Raw genomic sequence first — 25,691 nt, 5'->3', positions numbered from 1 at the left:
AGAGAAAACCTTATTTGTTCCGCCACTATTTCTATATGTCAGTAGTCTCTCAGATTTGTACAGTGACAAGTAAATATGTTGCAGCTATGTTAAGGTGAGGAAGGTAAACAGCACCCTGAGGCGACGTAAACAACACCCTGAGGCGACGTAAACAAACAACCTTATCTTTATAATCCTCCACACGGAAGAGAAAGTATAAAATCGATAATCTTTAGAGAAAAAAACACACACACACACACACACACAGATGGGACCGCTCGGCTTCCCCATGCTTATCAATGATGCTCTAAGAGAAACCCCTGCCCGCTGGAAATATGTCGACGACTCCACCATTGGGATCAGTGTCAATCACTCGGCTCCCGACTACGCCGCCCTCTACGATTTGTTGAACAGTCTCCAAAATTGGGCCACCAACAAATATGTCACCATCAATCATACCAAGACCATGGTTATGCACATCAACCTCTCCTCTGACCTTGTCCCACCTCCCTTCATTACTTTGGGCGCCAACACACTCCAGGTTGTGGACTCCTCCAAGCTCCTCGGCGTCACTATAGATAACAAACTAAATAGGAAAACGCATGTCAGTACAATTGTCAAATCCTCCAGTTTTCGTCTCCACCTCCTCGGCCAACTCAAGTCCCTCGGAGTTCCTGCCCCCGAGCTCCTTAGTGTTTACTAAGCATTCATACTTCCCAAGCTCACCTTTGCCTCCCCTGCCTGGTCTTCCTCCCTAAATACCACAAAACGTAAACACCTAGAAAAAGTGCAAAAGAGGGCATGCAAGATTATTCTCTCCCTTTCCTACTCCACATATCAAGAAGTGCTCAACACACTGACCCTTTCGGCTCTCTCTAACCATCACCACGACCTCATCTGCAAATTTGGCGAGAAGCTTCTACACCAACCTCGAAACCGGCTCCTACTTCCACCAGAGATCCCTCGTCCGCGAATTGCTGTTCGACACCACAACCGCATCCAGCCCATACGAACACGTACTGATCTCTCTAAGAACAGTCCAGTCCCAACCATTGTAAAAATTATCAACTCGTAATTAATCAACCAGTGTGTTTACTCCCAGCTAATCTTCCCTTTTTGCACTGTCACTATGTTGAAATACCCTGTAGTATAACCTTTTCCCCACCTAGTTATTATATATCATATTTGTTTCACTTATGTTACTTGTATATTATTTGTCAATCAAGTGACCCATTCCCCAATCATGTAAATGTATATTTTCAGCCTTCTGGCTGCCATGCTCTTCAGTAAACAGTTAAATATTATTATTTGTATTATTATTATTATTAGTAGTAGTAGTAGTAGTATTACACACAACGTATCATTGAACACGCACGCTTTCGACTATCAATCGTAAGTCTTTAACACTAGGAAATTATTTAAATATCGTTTAGGCTTCTCATCTCCCTCAAGATGGTGAAAATTCTCGCCATCGCTTTGACAGAACTTGAACTGAATCAAACAGAAAAAATTGTGTTTCAATCGAATACGTGCCATAGCCTCTTTATATTCAAGCTACAAATCTTGCAAAATATTAAGAACTAGTTTAGCTGAAGTGAAAGGAGGATTTAAAGTCAGCTGGTACAAAGAGGTCTTGGATACTGAGGGGTTGCAGGACACTGTAGTGAGGTGTGAGGACCCCGGGTGTAGTGTCCGCCCTCACAGGAGAACACCCACTTAGCAACAAAAATAATGGCGAAAATACCATTACAACAACAACAGTAAGAGCAGTTCTGACAGCACCAGCAGCAGATCCTGTGGGCCAAGTACGTAACCAGCATAAAGCCGGGGCGGGACCCCGTCAGCACAACTAGCCACGGTAAGGTCACGAGCTGCCCTAGTGACGAGAGAGTGGAAGGAGTGACCTTTTTACCCGTCTAGGTCGGAGGTCATGGCACAGATGCTTCACTGGTATCATTGCTTTCCCGAGTCTGAGGTGCCATCATTGTTAATCCTTCACTCTTATTCTCTGCACGTGCAAGCCGCACTGACCAGGGTACACTCCCAAACAATGTTTTTATTCAGTGACATAAAAGAGGTGAAGAAAAACTAGACCCCAACTGGTGCAACCGGCGAGACAAGTGGTGGACGAAATAATGTTGCAGCATTGTCCACTGGCCTTCACTTCTCCAAAAGTCACAACCTTGAACACCTCCTCCTACCATGCCCAGGATACCACACCTTAGTTTATAAATCCCCAGTGTGTAGGTCGAACCAGTTTTCCTGTCAACTTCATCTTGTTTTATCGAGATGTTTGTGACGTCATTGGGTGTAGCGGGAGCATAAAGGATCACCCGCTGAGTTTTATGGAACAGTTTAGGTAAAATACGTCTATAGGCTCCCCAACGACCGACCCGTAGACTGAGCCAACGGCCGACCCGTAGACTGAGCCAACGGCCGACCCGTAGACTGAGCCAACGGCCGACCCGTAGACGAGCCAACGAACCGACCCGTAGACTGAGCCAACGGCCGACCCGTAGACTGAGCCAACGGCCGACCCGTAGACTGAGCCAACGGCCGACCCGTAGACTGAGCCAACGGCCGACCCGTAGACTGAGCCAACGACCGACCCGTAGACTGAGCCAACGACCGACCCGTAGGCTGAGCCAACGACACCTTCGTGGTGTACAGTATATTAAAATACTCTTTTTCCTTCTTTATTTTTTCTTCCCTCAGCCTCTATCCTAATCTATCCTAACAATTAGGACTGGGCCGGTGTAGTGTTCATGGTTTTCAATCCCAATCAAGCTGATTACTAATAGAACCCAGATTAGTATAACCCCAAGCCTAACCGTTACGACTGAGACTCAGTCCTAGCGGTGATCGACTATCAGGACTCGAGGTCACCGGGCCACCGTTAACAGTAAAACATGAGACGCTGGGTGTTTGTGTAGGCGTTTTATAGTTCAGTGTAGAAGACTTCCTGAAGAAAAGTGTAGTCAGGTCAGATGGTGAAGTGCTGTAAACCGCTGCACTGTTACACTTCATATGTGGAGTTTCTCTCAACCACAACCGGTAGAGACGTGTTGCGGATAACTGTGGTGGGGTTTATCGACCCATCGTTATCTTCAACAGCTTGTTGCTCTTACCTCAACGTCAGTCTAGCGTCAACTACTTATAAGTGTTCCTCACACCACCATCTAGCCCATCACCACCCACTTGTAACTGCATTTCCCGGGTACTCGGAGTGCAGCGTGAACACTTTAACTGTTGAAGTTCTCCGTAAAGGTTTTAAATCTAGTAATAATAAATGACTCGCTTCATCTACCGTTCTTGAGTGGAGGGTCGAGGAGTGACGTGTTCTAACAAGAGTTGCACCAAGATGTTTATAAAATTAAAAGAAGAATTTACTCCTGGTACAATAGACATCGTTCGTGAAAGGAATATAACTAATTGTAACTAAAAAATTCTTATTCTTTCTTATCCTGATACATCAGCGAACACTTCCATTGCACTGTTCTTCGTCTCGTCTTTTGTCTGGCCGTGTTGAGTGTTCACGGTGCTTACTGTTCCGTCATTCACACTTCATGAGCATTTGTATTTAGTTGATATACAGAATGTATGTGTACGGCCAAAGTTACTTTAAATCGAATTTTAGGTACCGCTGCTGTCTAAGCCAAATACGAAGATAACTCGTAGGGTCGTGATGGTGAAAAGTGAATAGTGTAAGACGCCAGCGGCCTCGTGGAGGTGCTGGGTCAAGGCATCAGGTCAGAGGTCGTCACCCCACAATTGTGCTATTGTCGTCATGATGCAACCGTCAACTATATATCTTTGGGTCGTGATGCCCTTACTACCCTCAAGACGATCTTCATTCGCTCACGTTGGTGTTAATTCTGGCGGTAAAGTGTGGGAAATTTTTCTGTATTAGAAAGTAAAGAGACTTAGGTTGAGTGGCACTCAATGATTGAGTGGCACTCAATGAGTGAGTGGCACTCAATTGTTGAGTGACACTTATGGGTGGAGTGGCACTCAACAAGTGTAATTACCCTTTAGTGTTGGGTGTGGCACTCATCAGTCATTGGTAAGTGTGGCACTTATTGTGGCTGTCAAATCTAGGACCGCCATTGTTGACACACCAGTAGAGTAACACCCGGGAGTGAGCCGTGTCTGGTGCTTCTCAGCCATGACCTGTGTAGTGTCCCGGTACACAGCCTAAGACAACACTGTACTGGGTGTTGATTACTGATGGACAACACTGAAGTGACCCGCCACACAACCACCTTACTCCTTCGTCAATTGTTAGATGTGTCGTCATCACCGAGTTGATTATGCACTTACTGGTGACAATGCCACTTACCGGTGACACTGCCACTTACTGGTGACAATGCCACTTACTGGTGACACTGCCACTTATTGGTGACACTGCCACTTACTGGTGACACTGCCACTTATTGGTGACACTGCCACTTACCGGTGACACTGCCACTTACTGGTGACACTCACATATTGGTGACGATGACACTTGTCAACGAGGTTTTAATTATTAGAGAAATGGCACCGTAGTTGTTGGTGAGTTTACAAAAACTGATGAGGATGACAGTGATTGCTGACCACGGCAGTTATCGCTGTGTTGTGGTCGTTATGAGTGGTCCTTCATGTATAAACACTCCCTATCATCCTCTACAAGGTAACTGTGCACTTAGACACTTGATAACCAGTAATTATCTTTCATATTTAAGTTAAGAAAAAATATATCGTGTGAGATTTTATTTCACGTTAAAGGAAGAAACAAACTTTATAAGTGTTAAATCATAAAATTAACATAAATATAAGCAGGCAAAGTTCGCATGTAAGACGTATTGACACACACACACACACACACACACACACTTCTCCTCCAGCTCCTGTCAATGGCCTGAATTAACCTGGGGATAGGGATAAGGCTGAGTGGTGGGTGAGGGGTAAGGATAATGGTGTGGGTGGGGCTGGAGAGAAGGGTGGGCGTCAATGGTCTATAAAAACAGTAATGTTAAACAAATGTCAGTGTCAACATAAGAACGGGTCACTGTGAGGCCGGATAGACACTGCCCATCCGTTTAAATCTGGGTCCTGTTCTAGTGTACTCCGGTTTTACTGGGTCCCAATTCTAATAGCCCCCAGTTTTAATGCCCCAGTTATAATAGGCCCCGGTCTTTATAGATTCCAGTGTCAATGGGCTCAGTTCTAATGGACCCGAGCCCTAATGAGACCCAATTCTAATAGTTTGGTTAAGCTTGTACCTATTAGGACTAGGGGTTATGAGACCTGAAACCATCGCGGAGGTGTTTACAACAATCCGGTCAAATGCAGGAGTGACTCATCAGCGGCTGTTATACTAGTCGGAGGCCCTCAGAGGTGTGTGACGCCATGTTGATAAGGTTTTGAGTCACTTTGATGATATTTTATACGGTAATGACGATCTTTGTGTGTGTGTGTGTGTGTGTGTGTGTGTGGGCCCTGATCTCTTTCACTCTTCTCTCATGATCGTCCCCCAGACCTCACCGACAGGAACCCCTCAAAGTATTAGTACTAACTTTCATCTGTTACTTTTCTCGGTATTTATTATTGGCAACATCTTGATCCTAGTGCATTAAGAATATGGACAGCACATATGAAACCATGCGGACGACAGATTAACGTTTGAGGGACGTCAAGACAAACATCAGCCAGATAAAGATTTAATGTAAAGGATACAGAACTCAGATAATATTTGTTACAAACCCTCCAGACTAAACAGTTAACACAAGTATTGGAAGACGGAGGTGCAAGGGGACGACTGCAGCTAACGTGTGGTGTGAGGAGAAGGGATGTGATAACCCGTTTTTACACCAGTGTGAACGGCCTCTGAATTACACCCTCCCTCTCCTCCCCCACTCTTTTTACACCCAATTTGATATATTAATTGTCTAGGATGTGACGAAATTAACACAGTGCTGGTAACAATAAGAAAAAAAGACAAAAAAAATCTCAAACCTATTTAGTCCAAAACGTTTAGGTCCGCAGACATTGCGCCCAGTCGACTGGATTTAACCAGTTGAGAGCCTGACAGGTTCGGTAGCGGTGGTTTCTCTGTGTAAGGTTCACCTATATTACCACCGCCCACGTATGTTTGAGATGTTTTTGGTAATTTTGTTATTATTAGTTGGTGCTCGTCTCGATATATGCAGCATGATAAATATGGAAGAAATGCTTATTATACAGTATGCTCTTAGATAAGACGAGAAATCTGTTGAAAGGAGGATGTGAGAATGTAGAGGTGACGGGGATCTGGATGCTAAGTGACAGAAAGCCAAGTGTAGAGAACAGGGGAAGGCATCACAGGTCCACCTTGGCCACGTAAACACACAAGAACCCCTTAAAATTAGTGGTCGTGAAAGATGAGTAACTCCTCGGCCTACTGGACAAAACCTCGAGAAATAATTAAGCATTTAGTGGGAGGAATCAAACACAAAAAAGTTAACAGACGACAAACACCAGACACAGACGGAATGAGTAGTGCCCCCGAACCCTCTGACCGTTGAGGGGCAAAAAGTTAAGACAAGGAGCAGTAATGGTGAAGGAACACGCAGCCTTACAACACAGCCTTGGCCGCCTTCATGCTTTTGTAACGTCTGAGTGACGTCGGGGTGTGAGTGGCGCTCGGGAGCACCTGCTGAGGGACTCCCGCCTCAGGTCACTCACATCCCTTCTTCCCTCTTCCTTATGACGTGGCCCGGGGAGAGGGGGGAGGGAGTGGTGAGAGAAGGGGACAAGAATGTGAGAAATAAGAAAGGGTAAAGGGAAACAAGAGATAAGAGAGGGTAAGGGTAAACGAGAGAATGAACGACTCTAGGGAGACAGACAAGTGGAGAGGGGACGATGAGAACCAGGTTGAGGAGTGTAAGAAAGAGTTAGGATGTTGACTAAGGAAGAGGAGTGTTTAACGTTGACGTGAGGAAGTCAACAGTGTATCTTCCTCTTCTTTGTTAATATATTACGTCATTAAAGGGTCAGGGGTGCTGGTGGTAGAGTGGTACCGCTCTTGCCTTCGCAAGCGAGATGTCACGGGTTCGATTCCCGGGCCGGAGAAGTTGTTTGGACACACTTCCTAGCCCCCATTAGTCCCTGTTCACCTAGCAGTAAAGTAGGTACCTGTTGTAAGTCGAAAGTTGCGAATTCGTATTCAGGGACAAGTTGTTGGAGCTTCCAATAACTTGATGACACAAACCACTGACTCTTCAGGCTTCTATGCCCTTGACTCTTCAGGCTTCTACGCCCTTAACTCATGAGACATAAAGGCAAGCATGAACTTAGCATGTTTCCCTGTTGGGCACTGTAAACGCTTCTGCGCTTCACCTTACACAAGGATGTAGGGGAGTGCCCAATAAATAATTTAAAAAAAAAAAAATTAAAGGGTCACTTTCTGTTAAATCAGTATAGAGTGTTGGTCCTGACGGTAGTGTGGACAAGTCCTCCCGTGCGTGTTAATAGTATATTCATACTGCCTCATCGAATCCCTACCAGCACACACACACACACACACACGCTGCTTGGGGAACTATTCACTTCATCCACGAGTAAAGAGTGACTGTCTATTCCTCCGATGTAGTTTAATCAGTCTCTTCTTTGATACCGAATAAAGAGGGAGTTGATCGAATTTATGGCTTCGAGTCCTCCTGAGGCAGCCATGAGTGGCAGAAAACATGGGCCACAGTACACCACCATAACTTCGGACACACGTGATAAACAATGAATCGGTCCACAATCACGTCTTGAATTTAAACTGTCGACGGTGAGGAGAAAACTTACATAATCATTGACTTTTTTGTTACCAGGGAGGACTTGTTATTGTTCGGGAAAAAGTGTACCTAGTAGCCAACCGTTCTTACCTAGTAGCCAACCGTTCTTTGTGATGCCAGTTTTTTATATAAGTAACTGTGATTTTAATATTAGTAGTCTAGAGATTTTAAAATTTAATTTATTGGTTAAGTCAATTCAGATATGAGAGACAGATTGTATACGCTGAGAAATAGACACACACACTGGCTTTGCGTCGAACAGAGTACCAATATTAATTAAATACAGTATACTGCAATGAGACAACTTGACCACTGAATAGGCTTGAACCCCATCATGGTGAGTGAGTGTGTGAATGTCAACAACGCAGCCTGCTGTATAAACTTCGCCGTGGAAGGTGACTGAACCCCACGATGGTTACGGGCTGTGAGAACCTTAGTATGAAGGGTGACTGGGAGCCCCGTCATGGTTACGACACTCCCTGACACGAACTTGATCCACATACAACCAAGAGGTTCAGTTGCTGGCTACCACTCACATAACTCTGCAACACACCAGTGTGAGCCTCAAATGTTTATTAAACCTCTGGCCGTCGTTCGGTCATTCGCATTTAACTTAATTGTATTTAAAATTCACTAAGACGATATTAATTTTATTATACAAACCGAGTGAGTATAGCGGAAAAAATAGGGGAGGTGTGGGTGGCAAGAGCGGGGTCACCCGTGTGTGAAAGGGAGAGTGCAGTAGTTGGTCTGACTAGCGCCGCTCACTATACTATCTCTCGGGTTATCAACTTTTTCTGGGCAGCCAAAACTTTATGGAAACCAAATAAAGGTGAAATGGATGTTTAGTGTACGCAGATATTTGAGATACGTATGAACAAGTATTCCTGCACGAAAACTGAAGAAAAAGAGAGGAAATAAATATATGCGGTATGTTAACCTCTCCGTTCAAACGTATTTCAATCAATTTCCTTGGCTAGTTTGTTGGAGATACTAAGTGGCCACTGTCAACAGTCATGTCAGAGAGTCATGTAACTGCATGTTCAATATTGTATAATTTGGACATGACGCGGACTTCTACATATAATCAACAACCTCACCCCACCAGGACTCGAACCCACGATCTTATGTGTGTGACCTGGGAACGTTACCTCTTACACCACTAAGAGGCACGGGCAATTTCCTTGGAGGTTCACGGCGCCATAAGCTCGACGAACAGGCCTTGTGTGAAACATAACAAAGTCTAGAATTGCTTTTAGTGTCCTAGTGGTATAAGAGGTAACGTTCCCTGCTCACACACATAAGATCGTGGGTTCGAGTCCTGCCGGGGTGAGGTTGTTGATTATATGTAGAAGTCCGTGTGCATTATGGGCATTTCGGAAGTCATCAGACCCATCCTGGTGGATAATTTTTGGAGACACTGTACCTGACTAGAGGACGTAGGTCAGTGAAGGTCCATGGAGGGAGGATGGGAGACCCAGGTGCTGTTCACTGCCCCCTGAGCTCCACACATTATTCTGATTTCACTTTCACGGGTTTTTTTCGATTCGTTGGCTGCCTGGATACGCTTCTTGGCGACACTTACTACCGCAAGCAGTAGATTATAAGAACTGCTCTTGTGAATTGTAAAATTCAAGTTAGTCAAGAGTCTTCGCGACTAAAGAAACAGCTCTCTCCAGGGGCAGTAGCTAGCGGTAGTAATGACATACATCAATGTACACTTGAAAACTGCACTAGCATTCATTCAAGTTAATATTGGTTTTAGATGAAGTAATGGGAGGCTGCGATAAATAGCCAATATGTGTGAATAGATATGAAAAAAGACAAGAGTTGAAACATCAGAATCACGGTATGTAGCACAGAGCCACACCCCGAGCAGCGAGAGCCCTCGTGTAATCCTAGAAAGTTGGCGCCGCTCACAAGTAAACAAGCAGACAAGTGCAAGTCTCCAGGCGTGTTGTGTCGTTGTCAGACATTAACAACCAAATGCTGTATACAAACAGTACGCCCCCTGAGATACTCTTTAACACTGTGTCGCGCTAATTAATATTTTCGAAAGTATCTTGTAAGCTAAATACCCGGTGCGGCTTATACAAATTTATCGATAAATGTCGGGAAAGTTTGAGAAAGCTGAGACCTCCTCTTGAGGTCAGTGTAACACAACGCAACCTACGAGACATAAAAAATACCCAGGAGATTTCACGGTCAAGACTCACTCTTAATCAGATTATAAGTGGAAATTTTCGGATGAAAGTCGTTCCGAAACAGAGAAGAGTTCTTTACACCACCCGTTGGCAGACATGTGACGTTGATGTAAGTTCCTCGTTACCCATGGTTCAGCCGAGTGGTGGATTGGATGGAGCACCATACCTGCTTCTCATCCTCCCCAGCCTTCCTTGTTTAAGATTTTTGCGAGAAGGTCTCAAGGACACCCGGAGAACACAAAAGAATGTTAAGTCCTCTGTAGCGTAACGCTAATTACTAACTTGACTCGACGCGCCCTTGGAGGAAGTATATTCATGCACAGTAAATACAAGTTCACAAGAAGCGGGAAAAGTGCAAAGTTTTATACGCAGACAACGAAAATAACAGCGAGACAGACAAACATTATACCACCAGTCAAGGCTGGGTGCCGTGTTAACGTTGTCTGGAAAATACTAATAAGTCTGAAACTGTCCGTGAGACAATGGGATATGGACAGAAACCCCACCGGACAAAACCCCACCGGACAAAACCCCACCGGACAAAATCCCCTAGGACAAGAACCCCACTTTGATATTAGATCTTACCATTACTGTCCTCACTTGTTGAGACCTCAGGGGACCCGTTAGGTTAGGTTGCAATAAGAGATATTTTCAGTGGTTTTGTAAGAAATTAATAAAAACTCCAAATAGATTTTGTCTTATTTTTTTAACCTGAGGTAAATGTTGATGTTTATATAGTTTTAGTTTATTCTTTATCAGGTAAATTACATTTCATAATGTTGGCTATTAAAAACTATAAATAGATTTTGTTTTAGCATTTACTGTGAGGGGATTTTGTCCATTGTGGGTTTTTGTCCAGTAGAGGTGGGGTTTTTGTCCAGTAGAGGTGGAGTTTTTGTCTGGTGGGGATTTTGTCCTGGGGTTTTTGTCCGGTGGGTTTTTTGTCATGGACCCGTGAGGCAATATATACACCTTCGATATAAACACGTAATAACGGTGGAGCAGCATCTGTATGAGTGTTTGTTTGTATCTACTTTTGTGTGGATTAAAACAAGAAAAATGGAAACCACAAGAAAGGGACTAATGCCTGGAGAAAGTGAAACAAAAGTGGATAAAGCTGTAGATCGACTCAACATACACACTCCCTCAAATCCTCAACTTGCACATAAAGTATTTCATTGTTATTATACATCCCCGCAAAAAATTCTACCGTGATATTGAGTAGTTCTGTCTGTGTCTGTCACGCAATTTTACTGTGTATTTATTTACTTGGAATTTGTCTTGATATTATGTAGTGTTTTTCTCTTTAATTTTTTGTATTGATTCTTTAATTGTATTATTTTATTTCAATGGGACTAACTCTCCAATGAAATTATAACCTGGAGTTTAAAAGGACTCATCCGCCCGCCTTAATAATAAATAATATCAGAAGATCTAGAAATTGAGGTCAGACTGATAATGTTTGTACCTGACAGAAGGTTCTCTCGTCCATGAAGCTCTGAAGCGAACACTGTCCTCGAGGGCCACAAGTTGTTTGTTTTTAGATTAATTTGTTTTCGTACATAGACCAAGACACCATTTTTACTCTAATAAATAAAGGAATATAAAAAAATACATCTATACTGTTTTTCCTGGTAATAATTTGTTAATTTTAATTCTTACTTCAGCATTGTACAAGTTTTATAAAGACTGAAAAGTGTGCGACAAAGGTGTTAAAACGCATAAAACTTACTTTAAAAAAATCGTAATGCTAAGAGTGTGAATGGTGAGATAAGAATGCAAAATCCTTACCGTGATTTTCATGTATTTTTCGAGGTTATGATCGTACAGTACATGGAAGCTACGTGGGAGTAACAGTCTCAAGTTAATTTTGTTACCGTATCACAGCGGTCGACGTATATATGGCGGTCTCAAGTATATGACCGTAAATTATTGATTGTTATAGAGATTATTTTTCTTAAAACAGTGACTTAGTATTTATGAAATATATTGTCGTGTAAGAATATATACACACACACTTAGAGTATACGCCTTGGTGAATATACCGAGTGAGTAAATATATACATGTGTGCGTCTCCTTGTCCTCCCAGGTACAGATGGTGTTGTCCGTCATGGTCACTCCACCCCGTCGCCGTGAGTGGTAATTGACGAAAACGTACTGTACTGTATGCCACCAAGACTATCTCGACTAGATCTTTTTAGCAAGTTACCTTGTATCTGAAATTTAAGTGTTCTAACTGAGCACGATCAGATAATACGACGGTTATCTGCACGCCCTTCAGAAAGTTTAAGCTTGGGGAGAGTGCACACACACACAAACACACGCACACACACTCTCTCCATCCAAAACACCTCTCACCACATGTCAACAGCATCATGCACGTGCATCTTAATGTACAAAGTTATCAAGGCCTTTCCCATGGCCGAGTTCTCAAAGGGTCTAGAAGTCGCTTTCCACCCGACCACTGCAAACCTGGTCTTTGTTATCGAGTCTAGGGACCAGATTCAGAAACACTAAGTTTATTTTGATACCGAGCTGTTCCTCAATTGCGGTATATCCTCGCTGTAATTTCAATGCCATTTTGGACATTATTTTTGTCCCCAGGAAAGTCAGCTAGTTAGGGGCGTTCTTATTCATCCAGTTAAAAAGAGAAATTTGAAGTACGAACCTTACACCGGCCCAGGATGTCTGAAATGTTCTCATCGGTGACTCAACGCACTGTAACTCCTCAGGTGTGTTTATCAACAACAGAACATTTACTGAATATTGTATGAGACTGAATTGTTGTCTAAGCCTGTGACAGACAGGTATGAGTACTGGCTGATCCTCCTACATTGTCATCGGTGATTGATTAAATGGTTCTAAGTTTAATCCAGCCATTAGAATTGGTACCCGTTAGAACTCCGCCCCATTCCTAATTGTAAGACTAAGTAAGGCTGAGTTGGAGCCCATTTGACCTGCAGCCCACCCTTGCCACCTTCGTTAATATTATGAGTAAGCTGCTTGCTCTGTTTTGACGGATTTCTTTACCACAGTAGAGCAAAAGAAATGTGGTATGTAGTGGAACAGCGAGTGTGTCGGTGCTGTGTGGTGGCTAACTGGGGACGGCCCTCTATGTTGTGATGTCATTAGGTATTGGGAAAAATTGATTATAAAACAATCTACGGATACAAATAAACACATACATATATAAACACTTCGTTGAAATTTAAAACACAGCCAAAAACGTTACAAGTAGCAAACTTTCACGATAATGACCACAATAAAGTGGATCACTGCCGTACAAGTTGGCCTCCACAACCTGGAAAAGCCTCACATATGGTACAAACAGTTAAATATCTACCCAGGCATCCAGTGGAGCGGCCCGCACCACTGCCATCTGATGGAGAAATTAACCTCAATATTCTAAGTTTCACGGTTTTCTCGGCTCCAGTGACGGAGAAATTTCCCGCACGGAGTAACCACGACTGCTGCTCCAGGTGTGTTGCTCAGAGGCGCCCGGCGGAGGGCTTTAGCTGTTAGTTAAAGTTTGGTGCAAGGTTTGGGGAACCTGCTAATTTTGGGAAATCGGTCTAAGTCTGATTTGTGCAATCAAGAAACTGTATCGAAATGAGGATCATAAAATGTGATGAGTTATATTATAGTTGAAAAGTCGAACAAGTCGAGCCGTATTTCTGAATTTGCCCAACAGCAATTTAATTGTATACTGTGTGTTATAATTAGAAATTTCTACACTGCGCTGCACTCTTCTGGAATTGTCCAGGGCTCCGAGAACCATAATGATCAAAAGCACTAAATTGGTTTCTAGTGTGTAAAACTAGGACATTAATACCTGTGTATGGTATTTAGAATCTTGACATTATAGTTACCAGTAGATGAAGTGACACATTTCCAGGGTCACTGTGAGAGCCAATGATGACAGACAAGGGGCCGAGCAGACCAGTGACTCCAGGACTCAGGAGATGTTTGGGGCAGGAGTCGAGTCGCACTCCCCACCGTCTTGTTACTATATATTCACATCAAAGTAGACGTCTTGGCTCGCCTTTGTTCACTTAGACCTAAATGTATTCGGTAATTTGGGGACTCGTGGAGTACGCCCCTCTGCCCAGTACACCCTGGCCAGACTGAACCCCAACTTAACCTAACCTGAGTGTCATGAACACTCTTGAAGACGGACATTGTTAATCTGACGAGTGCAAGGGCGTTTTTCATTGTTTGTAGAGACTGTAATCATTGTTTCAATATTATTTTTCTTTTTAATGCTTGAGATATCTTCTGTTGTTTCTGGTTTCAGTCTTCCGTCCAAGAGATGATGTCGAATGAACTACAAAACACCACGTTACTTCGACTTCTCAGCGTTATAAGATGTGCCCCACTTGTAGTTTTTTACGACGCAGGTATTTGTAGGTTGCTGAACTCTGGGTAATGAGTTGTCAGTACTGAGTGAGTGATGACGACACACACCGTAGGGGCGGATATTAGCGTGACAAGAAGGACGGAGTGAGTGAAGCGAGATGGTTCTATAGCTACCACTCCGTCCCGTCCCTCACTACCCCCCCCCTGGCCACCCCTTCCCTCACTACCTCTGGCCCTGTCTGCCCCCCCTGGCCACCCCTTCCCTCACTGCCCCTCCCCTTGGCCACCTCGTCCTTCACCACCCTAACCCCTGGTCACATAAACTGGCTGGCCTCGTAATTTCTAGCTGGCCACAGTAATTACCTTGGCACACACAACCCCATAGTCATAAATTAGCCACACCACTATTACATGGCCACACAATTAATGATTAACCACAACAATTAGTTGGCAGCACTAGCACTTTCAGATCACGTAAATAGCGACTGGTGGCCTCACAGTTAATGAGTAGACTTCTCTGAACTATATCACTATATACCCTCACGTACTGTCTTCATAATAACAAAGATAAAACAATATGAAGAAAAAAACAGATTAATGGAAATTCCGGGGGAAAAGAAGGCTGCCGATACGCCAATTTTAAAGAATTCGCTTAGTCTTCCACGAATAATAATAATTGTATTATTATTATTATTATTATCAGTAGTAGTAGTAGTGGTTGAATAACAATATTAGTAACAGCTTAATTAATCCCAAAATGTTAATAGATGACGGAACTACCAATGGCTGAGATCCCACTTTATGTAATCAAACACACGCCGTTGACGACTGTCATTTTCGCTCTTTATACAAATGATCACTCCACACTGTATATAATTTTATAACAACATAACTATAACGCAACCACTCAAAATCTTTTAATTATATTACTAATTTTATATTTACCAAAACTTGGCCACACAGCTACTGCTTGCTCGTACAATCACTGATTGGCCACACATTCACTATTTAGTCGCACGATCACTGCTCTATGTCACTGCTTGGTCACACAACCACGGCTTGGCCGCTACGTACAATTACTTCTTGGCCACACACCCACTGCTTGGCCAAATAATCACTAACTTGGCCACACAAATACTATTTGGCCACACAATCACTACTTGGCCACAAAACCACTAGCTTGGTCACACAACCACTGCTTGGCCACGCTGCCTAGCCACACCAACCACTGCTTAATCAAACAGCCACTAGCTTGGCCACACAACTACCATAATGGCCACACTGCTTAACCACACAACCACTAGCTTGGCCACACAACAACGAGCTTGGCCACACAACCATTATCTTGACTACACAACCACTAGCTTGGCCACACAACCATTATCTTGACCACACAACCAGTCACTTGGCCACACAACCAGTCAGCCATATAAAGACTCACTTGATCTCACAATAATATTTTGGCCATAAAACCACTCATGGTCACATAACCACTAGCTTACCCACTCAACCACTAGCCTGGCCACATCACCTCTAACCTGGCCACGATGGCATTATTGAGTGTGAGGTAGCGGCGGTCCACAACATAAGGGTCAGGCGTGAGTACAATGCGTGCCGTCGCCTAACAGTTGTCATAAGGTGTGGGATTTACTGATAGCATAGATATAGGTTCTAGGTTCCCAAAGATTCGTTCGTGAATTCCCTTCCTTTAATTTGGAACGAGGGAACAAGTCTAGGGAAGGCAGAGTCCCAGTGCAATTCCGATGCCATTTTGGACTTTTTGTATTGTCTGTGTGGTGGTACTTACGTGGGCTAATCATATGCGTTCTTATATCCCCAATTTCGAGGAAAATTTGAACGCATGAGCCTTTGGGAGTCCAAGTTTAGGTTCTGGGGGGGGGGGGGTTAAAGTGTACTGCGCCGACGATCACTTGTCTTATAAAACTGATAAATTTTCTATTTGTAACCTAAGGCGATACTGAGTTAGGTCAAGAAAAGTTTGTTAGTCATTGTACACTCAAATAAACTTTTACACGTCGCATTTAGTGATTTCACATCCACAATTACGACATATGTAGGATACAACACCTTGTTCTTTCATATCACCATTCATAATAAACTGTTTTACTCCAATAATAAAATATAATTGAGAGGGATATCACTTACAGTTAGTAGTGGTCGCAAACACCTCCACCAAGAGGGTAATGCTCACGTTCTCACTTACTGGATGCCAGGGGAACACTCGGCCTCTCCCAGGTGATGTGATCGCCTCAGTTGCCGTTTACTCTCGCCCAGAGTGTCGTACAGAAGGGGGAGGGGGGGTGCGGGCTCCTCTCATATACGTCACATGACCTCCAGTAGGCTATATTGGAAAGGGGGAGAGCGATCATGTATCACTGTATGGCTATCATGTTACCCATAGAAGCAATGACATAACTTTTAGAGAGTGAAAACATGCAGTTCCGTTTATCTCACCGCCCCATAACGTCTCTGCCATATTCATGGTAATCCACTTTTTATACAGTCGTGGTGTTTATTACAGGCAACTAATCTTCATATTATAAAGACATAATGAACTTATACAGGTTTCTGCGTCTGCACCTTGAGTCTGTACAACACTATCATTTAAATACGCCACTAAGTTACCATTGAGTTATTACGGAAGCTACGTGAAAGGTGGAGCTTCAAGGAGAGTTTTTCAGCATCGCATTAGTATGTCTGCTCTTGGGATAGTCAAACTTGTAGTCTAGAGGGTGTTATTTTAATTTCGGTCATCCGGGGAATCTTAGGAGCTGGGAGGCGAAGCCCCCGGTTCGGTAAGGATTCAGTGGTTCTCAACTTAGGGGCCATGGCCCCCAAGGGAGCCACGGCAAGAATTTAGGGGAGCCACGGCGAGCTGTTATAAATTGTACGTTTCCAAATAATGTTGGGAATCTGAATTAAACAAAACTTGTATTACTTATTTTGACTTGGCAGAAGAGAATTTTCATTCTTTTTTTGTCATTTTGTTTAATCATAACGACAATACAATTTTAATATTTACATACTCTGGTGCTAATTTTTTTTTTTTTTTTACGGATTATTTAAGATTTCACAGGTCCAGTCCCTGTCTGTGTGACAGGCGGTGGACCGAGCTGCTGAACTGACTTGTTCAGTACGTGTCCGTGTGTCATCCCTTTGCAAGTGGTGATAAGACCGAATGATCTCAGTCTGGCCTGGGATACCATCACGAAAACAGTGGAGTGTATTGTCTCTGAACCATATATTGTGTTTGAGCTTGACTCAAGCATAATATACTCCATAATTGGTGTTACTTATTCTGTTTCATAATTCATGTGGTCGTTGCTTTACGTGGGTGAAATATTTGTCCACTTCCTTTATTAATTATTTCCTTATTTGTTGGTGCCATTGTTGTTCATACTCATTCTTTACTTATATAATCCCACCATTTTTAGTGCTAAATTGGTATGACTCACTATTCTTCTCATTCTTCCAAGTTGGGCAGTGCATGTCAAAGGAGGCCTGTTCTTGCTTACAGGAAGTACACTTCAGCTTGCTAGCTTGAGTGTGAATGTTTACCTGTGTGCATGTTTGTGTATGACTGTATGTGTGCTTTATGTGTGAGTGCATGGGCGTGTTATGTATGTGAATGTGTGTGTGTGTTTGCCATTCTAACTCTTGTCCTATTTATCTGTCCTTCTTTATCATTCTTTAGTCTTTATCACTTGTCTGTTTGTCTGTTCTGGGAGAAAACTGAAGGAGGCCACGAGGATGTTGAAAATTCCTCAAAGGGGAAATGGAGTGAAAAAGGTTGAGAACCACTGGGTTAGGTTAGGTTAGGTATCTAAATACAGGGATGACCGAAACTATATTCATACCGTATAGAGAACCAAATTTGTGTGGTGTCTGTACACCACCACCACTCACCGTCACCACCACCACCATTTACCGTCACCACCACCACTTATCATCACCACCATTTATCATCACCATCACCAATATTCGCCTCCTCTACCACCATCACAACAACAAATTTATTAATATCCTTTGTATATACACATCAGAAGACTCAGCAGCACATCATAAAAATCATAGTTGAGAAGAATTTTTGCAGGAAGAGACAACCATGAGCTGGGTTTGACTAGGTGGCCGTTCATCCAGCGAGGCAGCCGTCAAGTGGCCGTTCATCCAGCGAGGCAGCCGTCAAGCCACTTTCACCCGCACCTTCACCCTCTCCCTCTCATCGCTCACCTCCCCCCTTCCCTTCACCCACCCCCCTCTTTTCTTCACCCACTCCCTCCCTCTCTTCACCCATCCCCTCACCCCTTCACCCGTACATCCAACACAAGGTAGGAGTAAGGCCTTTATCTCTTCTATCATATCTTATTTAATCTATCTACATCTGTCTATTTTTCTATCATCTTATTTGTTTATAGCCATGATTATAAATATCTTTCATAATACATGTGTGTAATCTCTGGTGTTCATCGTCTTAACTTTGTATGAATCTGTTTATTACCATAAATGTTTACTGTACTGTATATATTCTTTTATCACCATAATTGTGCATATCCCTATGTATCACTGTAATTACCAATATCATTCAATCATCATAATATCAACGCTCCCACTAGTTTATCAGTATACCGTTAGTGGCCGAAGGCTTCTCAAACAGGTAATGAGTAGACGTCTGTTAGAATCTGTTTCATACGTCGCATTTTCTTCAACTGGAGTTACAAAAATGCTTCTAACAGTCTCTCTTAAGGCAAGAGACAAATATAGATTCAAGATAACACGGAGACAATAATATAACTAGATATGTTCCCTTTATACCCCAACTTTGGAGAAAAATACGTAACAATATGTAGAAACGGGAGGAATCCGGAGCGTTTTTATCGGTACAACCTATTTGTGCCAACCCACGATAACAACATTTATTTCCTTTTTCGGCAGATATTAAAGCAGGAAATTGACTCTGTTCTGCGTTGGGGTTAATGCTATATAGATAAAAACAAAGATTAGGCGAATTAAAATCGGAGAAAAAAGAAAATATGCTGTACATACCCGTTGGACCAAAAAAAATGCCCTGCAGTGCAACTGAGGAAGAAGGTATAATTTATACAGTAGAGCTGGTACTTCCCCACCACACATGAAATTAATACAAAACTGAAGTACATATTTCACTATATGAAACGCAAAATTAGTCTCATGAAAGGAGAAAAAAGCCGATTATCATAAGTATGTTTTGAGGCGAAAACAAGTAATTTTTATGTGAACGATAAGTGTGTGGGAACTGTGGGGACAAGCCAGTCGCTTCTAACATGCTACATTGCGAGTAAGATATCTCTCTGGTTGAGATTGGTCAGATTAGGTTGTTAAGTTAGGTTAGGTTAGTACGGGGAAGAATTCAAAAGTTGACGAGGAGTGAGGCGCTCATATGACTGTGTGAGGCTGGCGAACTACTCCCCACCGCCTTAACAGTTACATGTCCTCGCTGTGGGCAAGTCTCCCTCCCACCCGCCTTGTTCTTCCTAGTCTGTCTCCCACCCGCCTTGTTCTTCCTAGTCTTTCTCCAACCCGCCTTGTTCTTCCAAGTCTCTCTCCCATCTACCTTGTTCTTTCTAGTCTCTCCCCAGCAATATATTATCGATTTCTTGTAGTTCTCTAGGTCTCTTATGTTTTTATATACCCCCTTCTGTATATATATATATATATATATATATATATATATATATATATATATATATATATATATATATATATATATATATATATATATATATATATATATATATATATATATATATTCGTGGGACTCACGCAACAGTTTTAAGACGTACAGTATATCTTAATCCAGCAACCACGATAAGGAGCTGCGACCAACCACCACCAAAGCGCTTGTGTCTGCTCCCAGGGGGTTGGGGGGCTTGGTGGGTCTTACCTGTTTCTTCATTGGGGACGGGAGGAGGAGGCCAGACCCACAGGGATCTCGACGCGGCAATAGAAAGTGAGCTTCAGCACCGCTGCCAGACGCAAAGTAAAGTTATTGCCTTGATTTCGTTTATATTATAATTTTCTGTAGCTAAGCTGAAAGTACCTCTAGAAATAAAATTTCCTATGTAGAGACCCTTTTTATTTTTAAAAACTTTGCACATTATATTTTTTACGCTCTTTATTTCCTTTTAGCTACACGAAACTGCCGGCACAGTATCGTGTCTGCTGTCAGGTAAGGTTCTGCATTACTGACGTCGCTGATCACGATGATGATACACACTTTACCCTCTCAATTTAATGAAAATTATCGTATTTCATGGACATCAAGATAATTTTGAAAATAGTTTTAAGTCAATAATAAAAAAATACTCCGCCGTGATGTCTTGTAGACTGACCAAGATTTACAAGTTTTTTTCTTAGTTTGCTCGTGAATTTCTGTAAACTATATTTGCCTTTAAAAATATTGGAAAGGATCACGATTTTTTCTTCAGATAATATTTGACTATGAATTACACTTACGAAAATAAATAGCACCTAGCCATAACTTGTGACTCGGTATATGTGCTCCCATGACAAACTTCTCCATGAAACATGAACATAAGAATGGAGGAAACTGCAGCGGGCCTATTGGCCCATACTGGGCAGTCCCATTTACACCCAGCCCCTATTGCTCATATATCCATCCAACCTAAGTTTGAAGCTATCCAGCGGATTCGAGTTAATGATGATATTTGGTAACTTGTTCCAGTCGTCCACTACTCTATTTCCAAACCAATGTTTACCTATTTCGCGCCTAAATCTAAATTTGTCTAATTTAAAACCATTGTTACGAGTTCGCTCCTGGTTGGAAAGTTCGAGTACCTTTGTAATGTCCCCTTTGTTTAGCCCTGACTTCCATTTATACACCTCGATCATGTCGCCCCTCACTCTACGTCTCTCAAGGGAGTGCAAATTAAGATGCTTTAACCTGTCTCTGTACTCGAGGTTCCTAATGCCCGGTATTAGTCTTGTCATTCTCCTCTGAATTCTTTCCGAAGATTCTATATCCATTCTGTAATACAGTGACCAGAATTGAACTGCGTAATCCAAGTGAGGCCTCACAAGCGCAAGATATAGTTTTAAGATGACCTCGCTAGTCTTGTAACTAACACTCCTTTGTATGAACCCAAATTCTTTATTACCTTTGTTTCGAGCAAATACACATTGTTTACTTGGCTTAAGGCTCCTACTTATCATTACTCCTAAATTTCTCTCGCAGTCGGATTTCTCAATAACATCGTTGTTCATCTGGTATCTGCTTTCCCTGTTTACATCTCCTATACTGAGTACTTTACATTTGTCCTTCACCTCCTTCCAACAAATGGATCATGACGAATTACAGCTTGGTAAAGATTTTAAGGACAGCACTGGGAAAAGGAGCCCACATCTCTCCACGAAGGTAAGGTCAGTTCACTCATTCACTGGTCAAGAACGACCTCAGGTGACAATTCAACGTGTTTTAGCGCTTTTCCATCCACCAGCCCCCACTAAGTCCTCGTCTCCCCCAGCCTCCCCTTCATTCTTATCAGCTGTCCACCACTATCATCAATCCTCCCTCTCTTTCTCATTTCTCCCTCTTTACCATCCCTCGGCCCTCCCTCTCTTCTCAGTTTCCCTCACTAATACTCTACCTTGACCCCGCCAGCACACCTTAATCCCTTCACTAGTCCTCCTTGACCCCCATCACCATTCCTTGACCCCCATCACCATTCCTTGACCCCCATCACCATTCCTTGACCCCCATCACCACTCCTTGATCCTGAGTGAAATTAATATGTTTGTATTCACAATTTAATCATGCTGATCATTGCACGCATTTAGGGAGAAGTGATCTCAAATTTCGCTCGTAATCTGAGTATTCCTTATCATATTATACGAGTACATACTGTTCATTATAAAACAACAGACAGTGCCACGGGCCTCGCACACCATCAGGGGACTTAAGATATATACAGTATTGGAAAGTGTTTTTAGTAAACCGAACGAGGGGGTAAATTCATATAACTTTATTACTCGATATTGAGCATATTATTTACTCTAACTGTACAAAATGTCGATTAAGTTATTTCAAATAAAATTCTTATTAGTAATTCATTATAAACAAATTTGGTCTTAGTGAGTGCTGCTTAGTAATAATTAGTTCTCTCATAAATTTTTATTATTGGTGGACTTGTGTAATTAGTAATCTAGTTACACAAGATACATACGTCTATGCATTTATATAATATCAAGATGTATGCTGTATACTAATTTTGTATCGGCTGCATAACCTTTGTAATAATTAGTTTATTATTTGCATTGCATGTGAATTATGTTGGTCCTATATAATTATAATGTTATATTAATATAATATTATGTACTTGTATAAAAAAGTTTTGAGTTATGCATATTGTAATTGTAAAAGATTTGCTATACATTTCTTTTTTTTTTTTTACGTTTTGAGAGATTTTCCTCCAGAGTTCTATTGTATGTAACTGTAAGTATTTTGGCATTAATTTACTCACTAGTATTATGAGTGAATATTAGGTGATACTGTGTGAACATCGGCTCATTTATATGCTGAAGGCAGAACACTTTCTTTAGCAAATGCGAACCTTTATTTGGTTCCTGACGCACTTTGCACAATTTAATGAATGGAAATTCCTTGGATGTAATCTCACAGTGGAATTGTACGAAATGTCATCCTTGACTGTCAGCCGGAGGGTAGCATAAAATTTTCTACATGATGCTGGTCTGTTAACCAAAGCAGTTATTTCAGAATTTAAGTCTGATAACTGGGTCTAGGAGTTGATGCACTGCTGAGAGAAGTTATTCAGTAGTGGCCGTGACATGTTTAAAGATATAAAGTCTAAGCTAGAGTAATATATTGATTTGTTAAAGTTCTGCCTTCAGCATATGAATGAACCGATGTTCTACAGAGAGGATTGCGAATTCCATGACGTATTATAGTAATATGCTTTCCTAACCAAACCTGTTTGTTTTCTTCACCAAAGACCTCTGTTCATTTAGATCCCCAATCAAGCTGAGCAGTTATCTGGCGATTCTTCACCTCCTTGCCCTTAATAACTAAGGTTCTAAATTGGTTTTCAGTGTTGCTTCTCAGTCTCAAACAACGAGACTTAAAAGAACACGCCTGAGAACACACACCATGGGAATACGAAAGCATTTGTAGGGAGAAGAGGACTTACATTAGGTGAAGGTGTAGTGGGTAAAGTATTGGTTCAAGTCAGAAACGTAACCCTAAGGTTTTCGAGGCGATACAAAATTTTCTAAACAATGAAAATTGCAGGACCGGATCCAGGAATATCGGGGTCCAAGACGTTTGGGGTAGGGAAACATGGCGAGCACAACGAGCCCATCCAGCTGGAGGGTTAGGGGGGGCGCTATAAGCCCCCTCCCCCTGATGTTTTTATTTTAATATGACCAATATCATGGGCATTTTGGAGCCGTTTTGAAACCGTGTGCACTTGATATTAGGAGATATTATTATGTCAATAGTAGTTACTTTTTATTTTACAAAAATGCCTGAGTACAGTACTGCAATAAAGAACAAGTATTGGAATTTCCTGATGAAAAGGGGGTCCAGACCCCCAGGACCCCCTCTGGATCCGCCCCTGAACTGTCGTCATCGAACTCCAGATTGACGGGAATAGGAAGCTGTTTGGAATTTTGTATTTGGATGACGGATATATTGTCCTCTCTTAATGGTCGTTTTCTATAATCAGTGACCTCAGAACCTGAATGGGTGCACGGCTTACTACAATGAACGATGATTATTGGTAGGACCCTCTTGACTTAAGATTGATGGTTAAAATAGAAATGCCAAGTGCAAAACTGTGTTTTTCCTAAAAAATATCAAACTTGAGACACCTGCAGTTTAGCCCTTAAGGAGATTTCCATATGATGAAGCCACTGTAAAAATGTCGCGCAGCGGCCGTTTTAGCTTAACTTTCACCAAAAACATATTTCCTTCAATATCATCGAAACTACTGTAGATATTCAACCATTTAAAAGGGTGTAGGGTATGCATTGTACTTTGTAATATGCAATTTATTGCTGCCATTAGCGAAGATTTTTACCTCTATTTTCTTCAATATTTTTGTAACTACACAATGGCATCATACATGAGGCTTCTATGTCTATATTTTCACGGTCGAAAATATACATATAAACAGTCTGGACGTCCAGATTAAGTGCCACCGCAGACAACTAACAATGTGTTTCAACTGCTAGTAATCTACAGTATATTAACATGTTTCATATCCATTCCCTCAGGTGCAAATGTACGAGAAGACCCGCTGTGGTAAGTTTTAAATTGAAGACGTAGGGTAGCCAAAGACAAGCATTACATCTCATAGATTCATAGGTTGAATCTGGTTGTTTAAAGCACACAATCAACAGACAAAAAAAGAATTCTTTGTCTGGTAGTGACAACGGAATGCCTTCACGTGAACGATCCCCCAAGCGGCTAACGAGCCGATTAGTGGTGAAGAGGATAAAGTAAAGTAAAAAGACGAAGGTGATGCGTACATCATCCCTTCTGTTTCATTTATTTATTTAGATTTCATGAACTGAAGAAACTATAATTATACTGTATACAATTATACATTCAGGAGTCAGTCCACGCCCTTGCCACCCCATCTGGTCCCTGACGTAATGCAAGAGACTGTCAGTTAATTGAAAATGTCCAGAGGGCCAACAGACTGGGTGCCGGCCCTGCACTACGGCACTTCAGTTACCCAGAGAGATTAGAGCGCCTGCAACGCCCTGGCTTATACTACAGACGAACAAGGGGTGACCTAATTAACGTGTATAAACATCTCAAAGGGCACTACTCAGTCGAGTGGCCATACCTGGAGCTGGCGGACGCCCGTCCCACAAGGGGTAACAACTTAAGGTTGAAGAAGCCTTCAAGCTGCCCGCAAGTCCAGAAAACTGCGAGGGCAAACTTTTTCGGAGTGACGGCAACGAGTGTGAGCTGTTTCAAGACCAGACTTTACCAATACTGGAACAGGTACTATGGTGGACAAAAGTTCCTTCCATCAGCCAGCCACACTGTGACTGAATCATTTAAGGTTCGAATAACGAAGCAACTGAGGCAAGTGCTGTAATAGATGGCGCACTGTGTAGTGCGTGTGACGGGGGAGGGAGTGCTGAGGGAAGGGACCATAGTACAGAACTACAGATACTTCAGGAGGCTAGGAGCTAGTGCGAGCCTAGTACTTGCCAACACCAGACGTGATCCACCGACCGCCCACGAGCCGATCCCTGGCGAGGAGGAGAAGAGTAAAGTAAATTAAAAATTGTGGTATTTAACTG

The 25,691-nt window shown here is 42.4% G+C and overlaps 2 protein-coding genes across 2 annotated transcripts in view; both read right to left on the bottom strand.

The window, feature by feature from the left end:
* LOC121858350 (proteoglycan 4-like) overlaps positions 1-16,609 on the bottom strand; it is a 53,867-nt gene extending 37,258 nt beyond the window's left edge. Inside the window, exon 1 of the mRNA XM_042354776.1 lies at positions 16,506-16,609. The gene's annotated coding sequence lies outside the window, so the exon portion shown is untranslated. The remainder of the gene's footprint in view (positions 1-16,505) is intronic.
* LOC121858415 (keratin-associated protein 6-2-like) lies at positions 2,309-8,243 on the bottom strand. Its single transcript, XM_042354862.1, has 2 exons — positions 8,198-8,243; positions 2,309-2,634 (listed from the first exon to the last, which is right to left on the bottom strand). Exons 1-2 carry the CDS (start codon positions 8,241-8,243, stop codon positions 2,309-2,311), a joined length of 372 nt encoding a protein of 123 aa, XP_042210796.1.
* Positions 16,610-25,691: the final 9,082 nt, after the last annotated feature.

This window comes from Homarus americanus, unplaced genomic scaffold (assembly GCF_018991925.1).
Source record: "Homarus americanus isolate GMGI-L3 unplaced genomic scaffold, GMGI_Hamer_2.0 scaffold57980, whole genome shotgun sequence".
NCBI classification, from domain to species: domain Eukaryota; kingdom Metazoa; phylum Arthropoda; class Malacostraca; order Decapoda; family Nephropidae; genus Homarus; species Homarus americanus.
The sequence above is the reverse complement of the archived record's forward strand: the minus strand, read 5'-3'. Positions and strand labels throughout refer to the sequence as shown.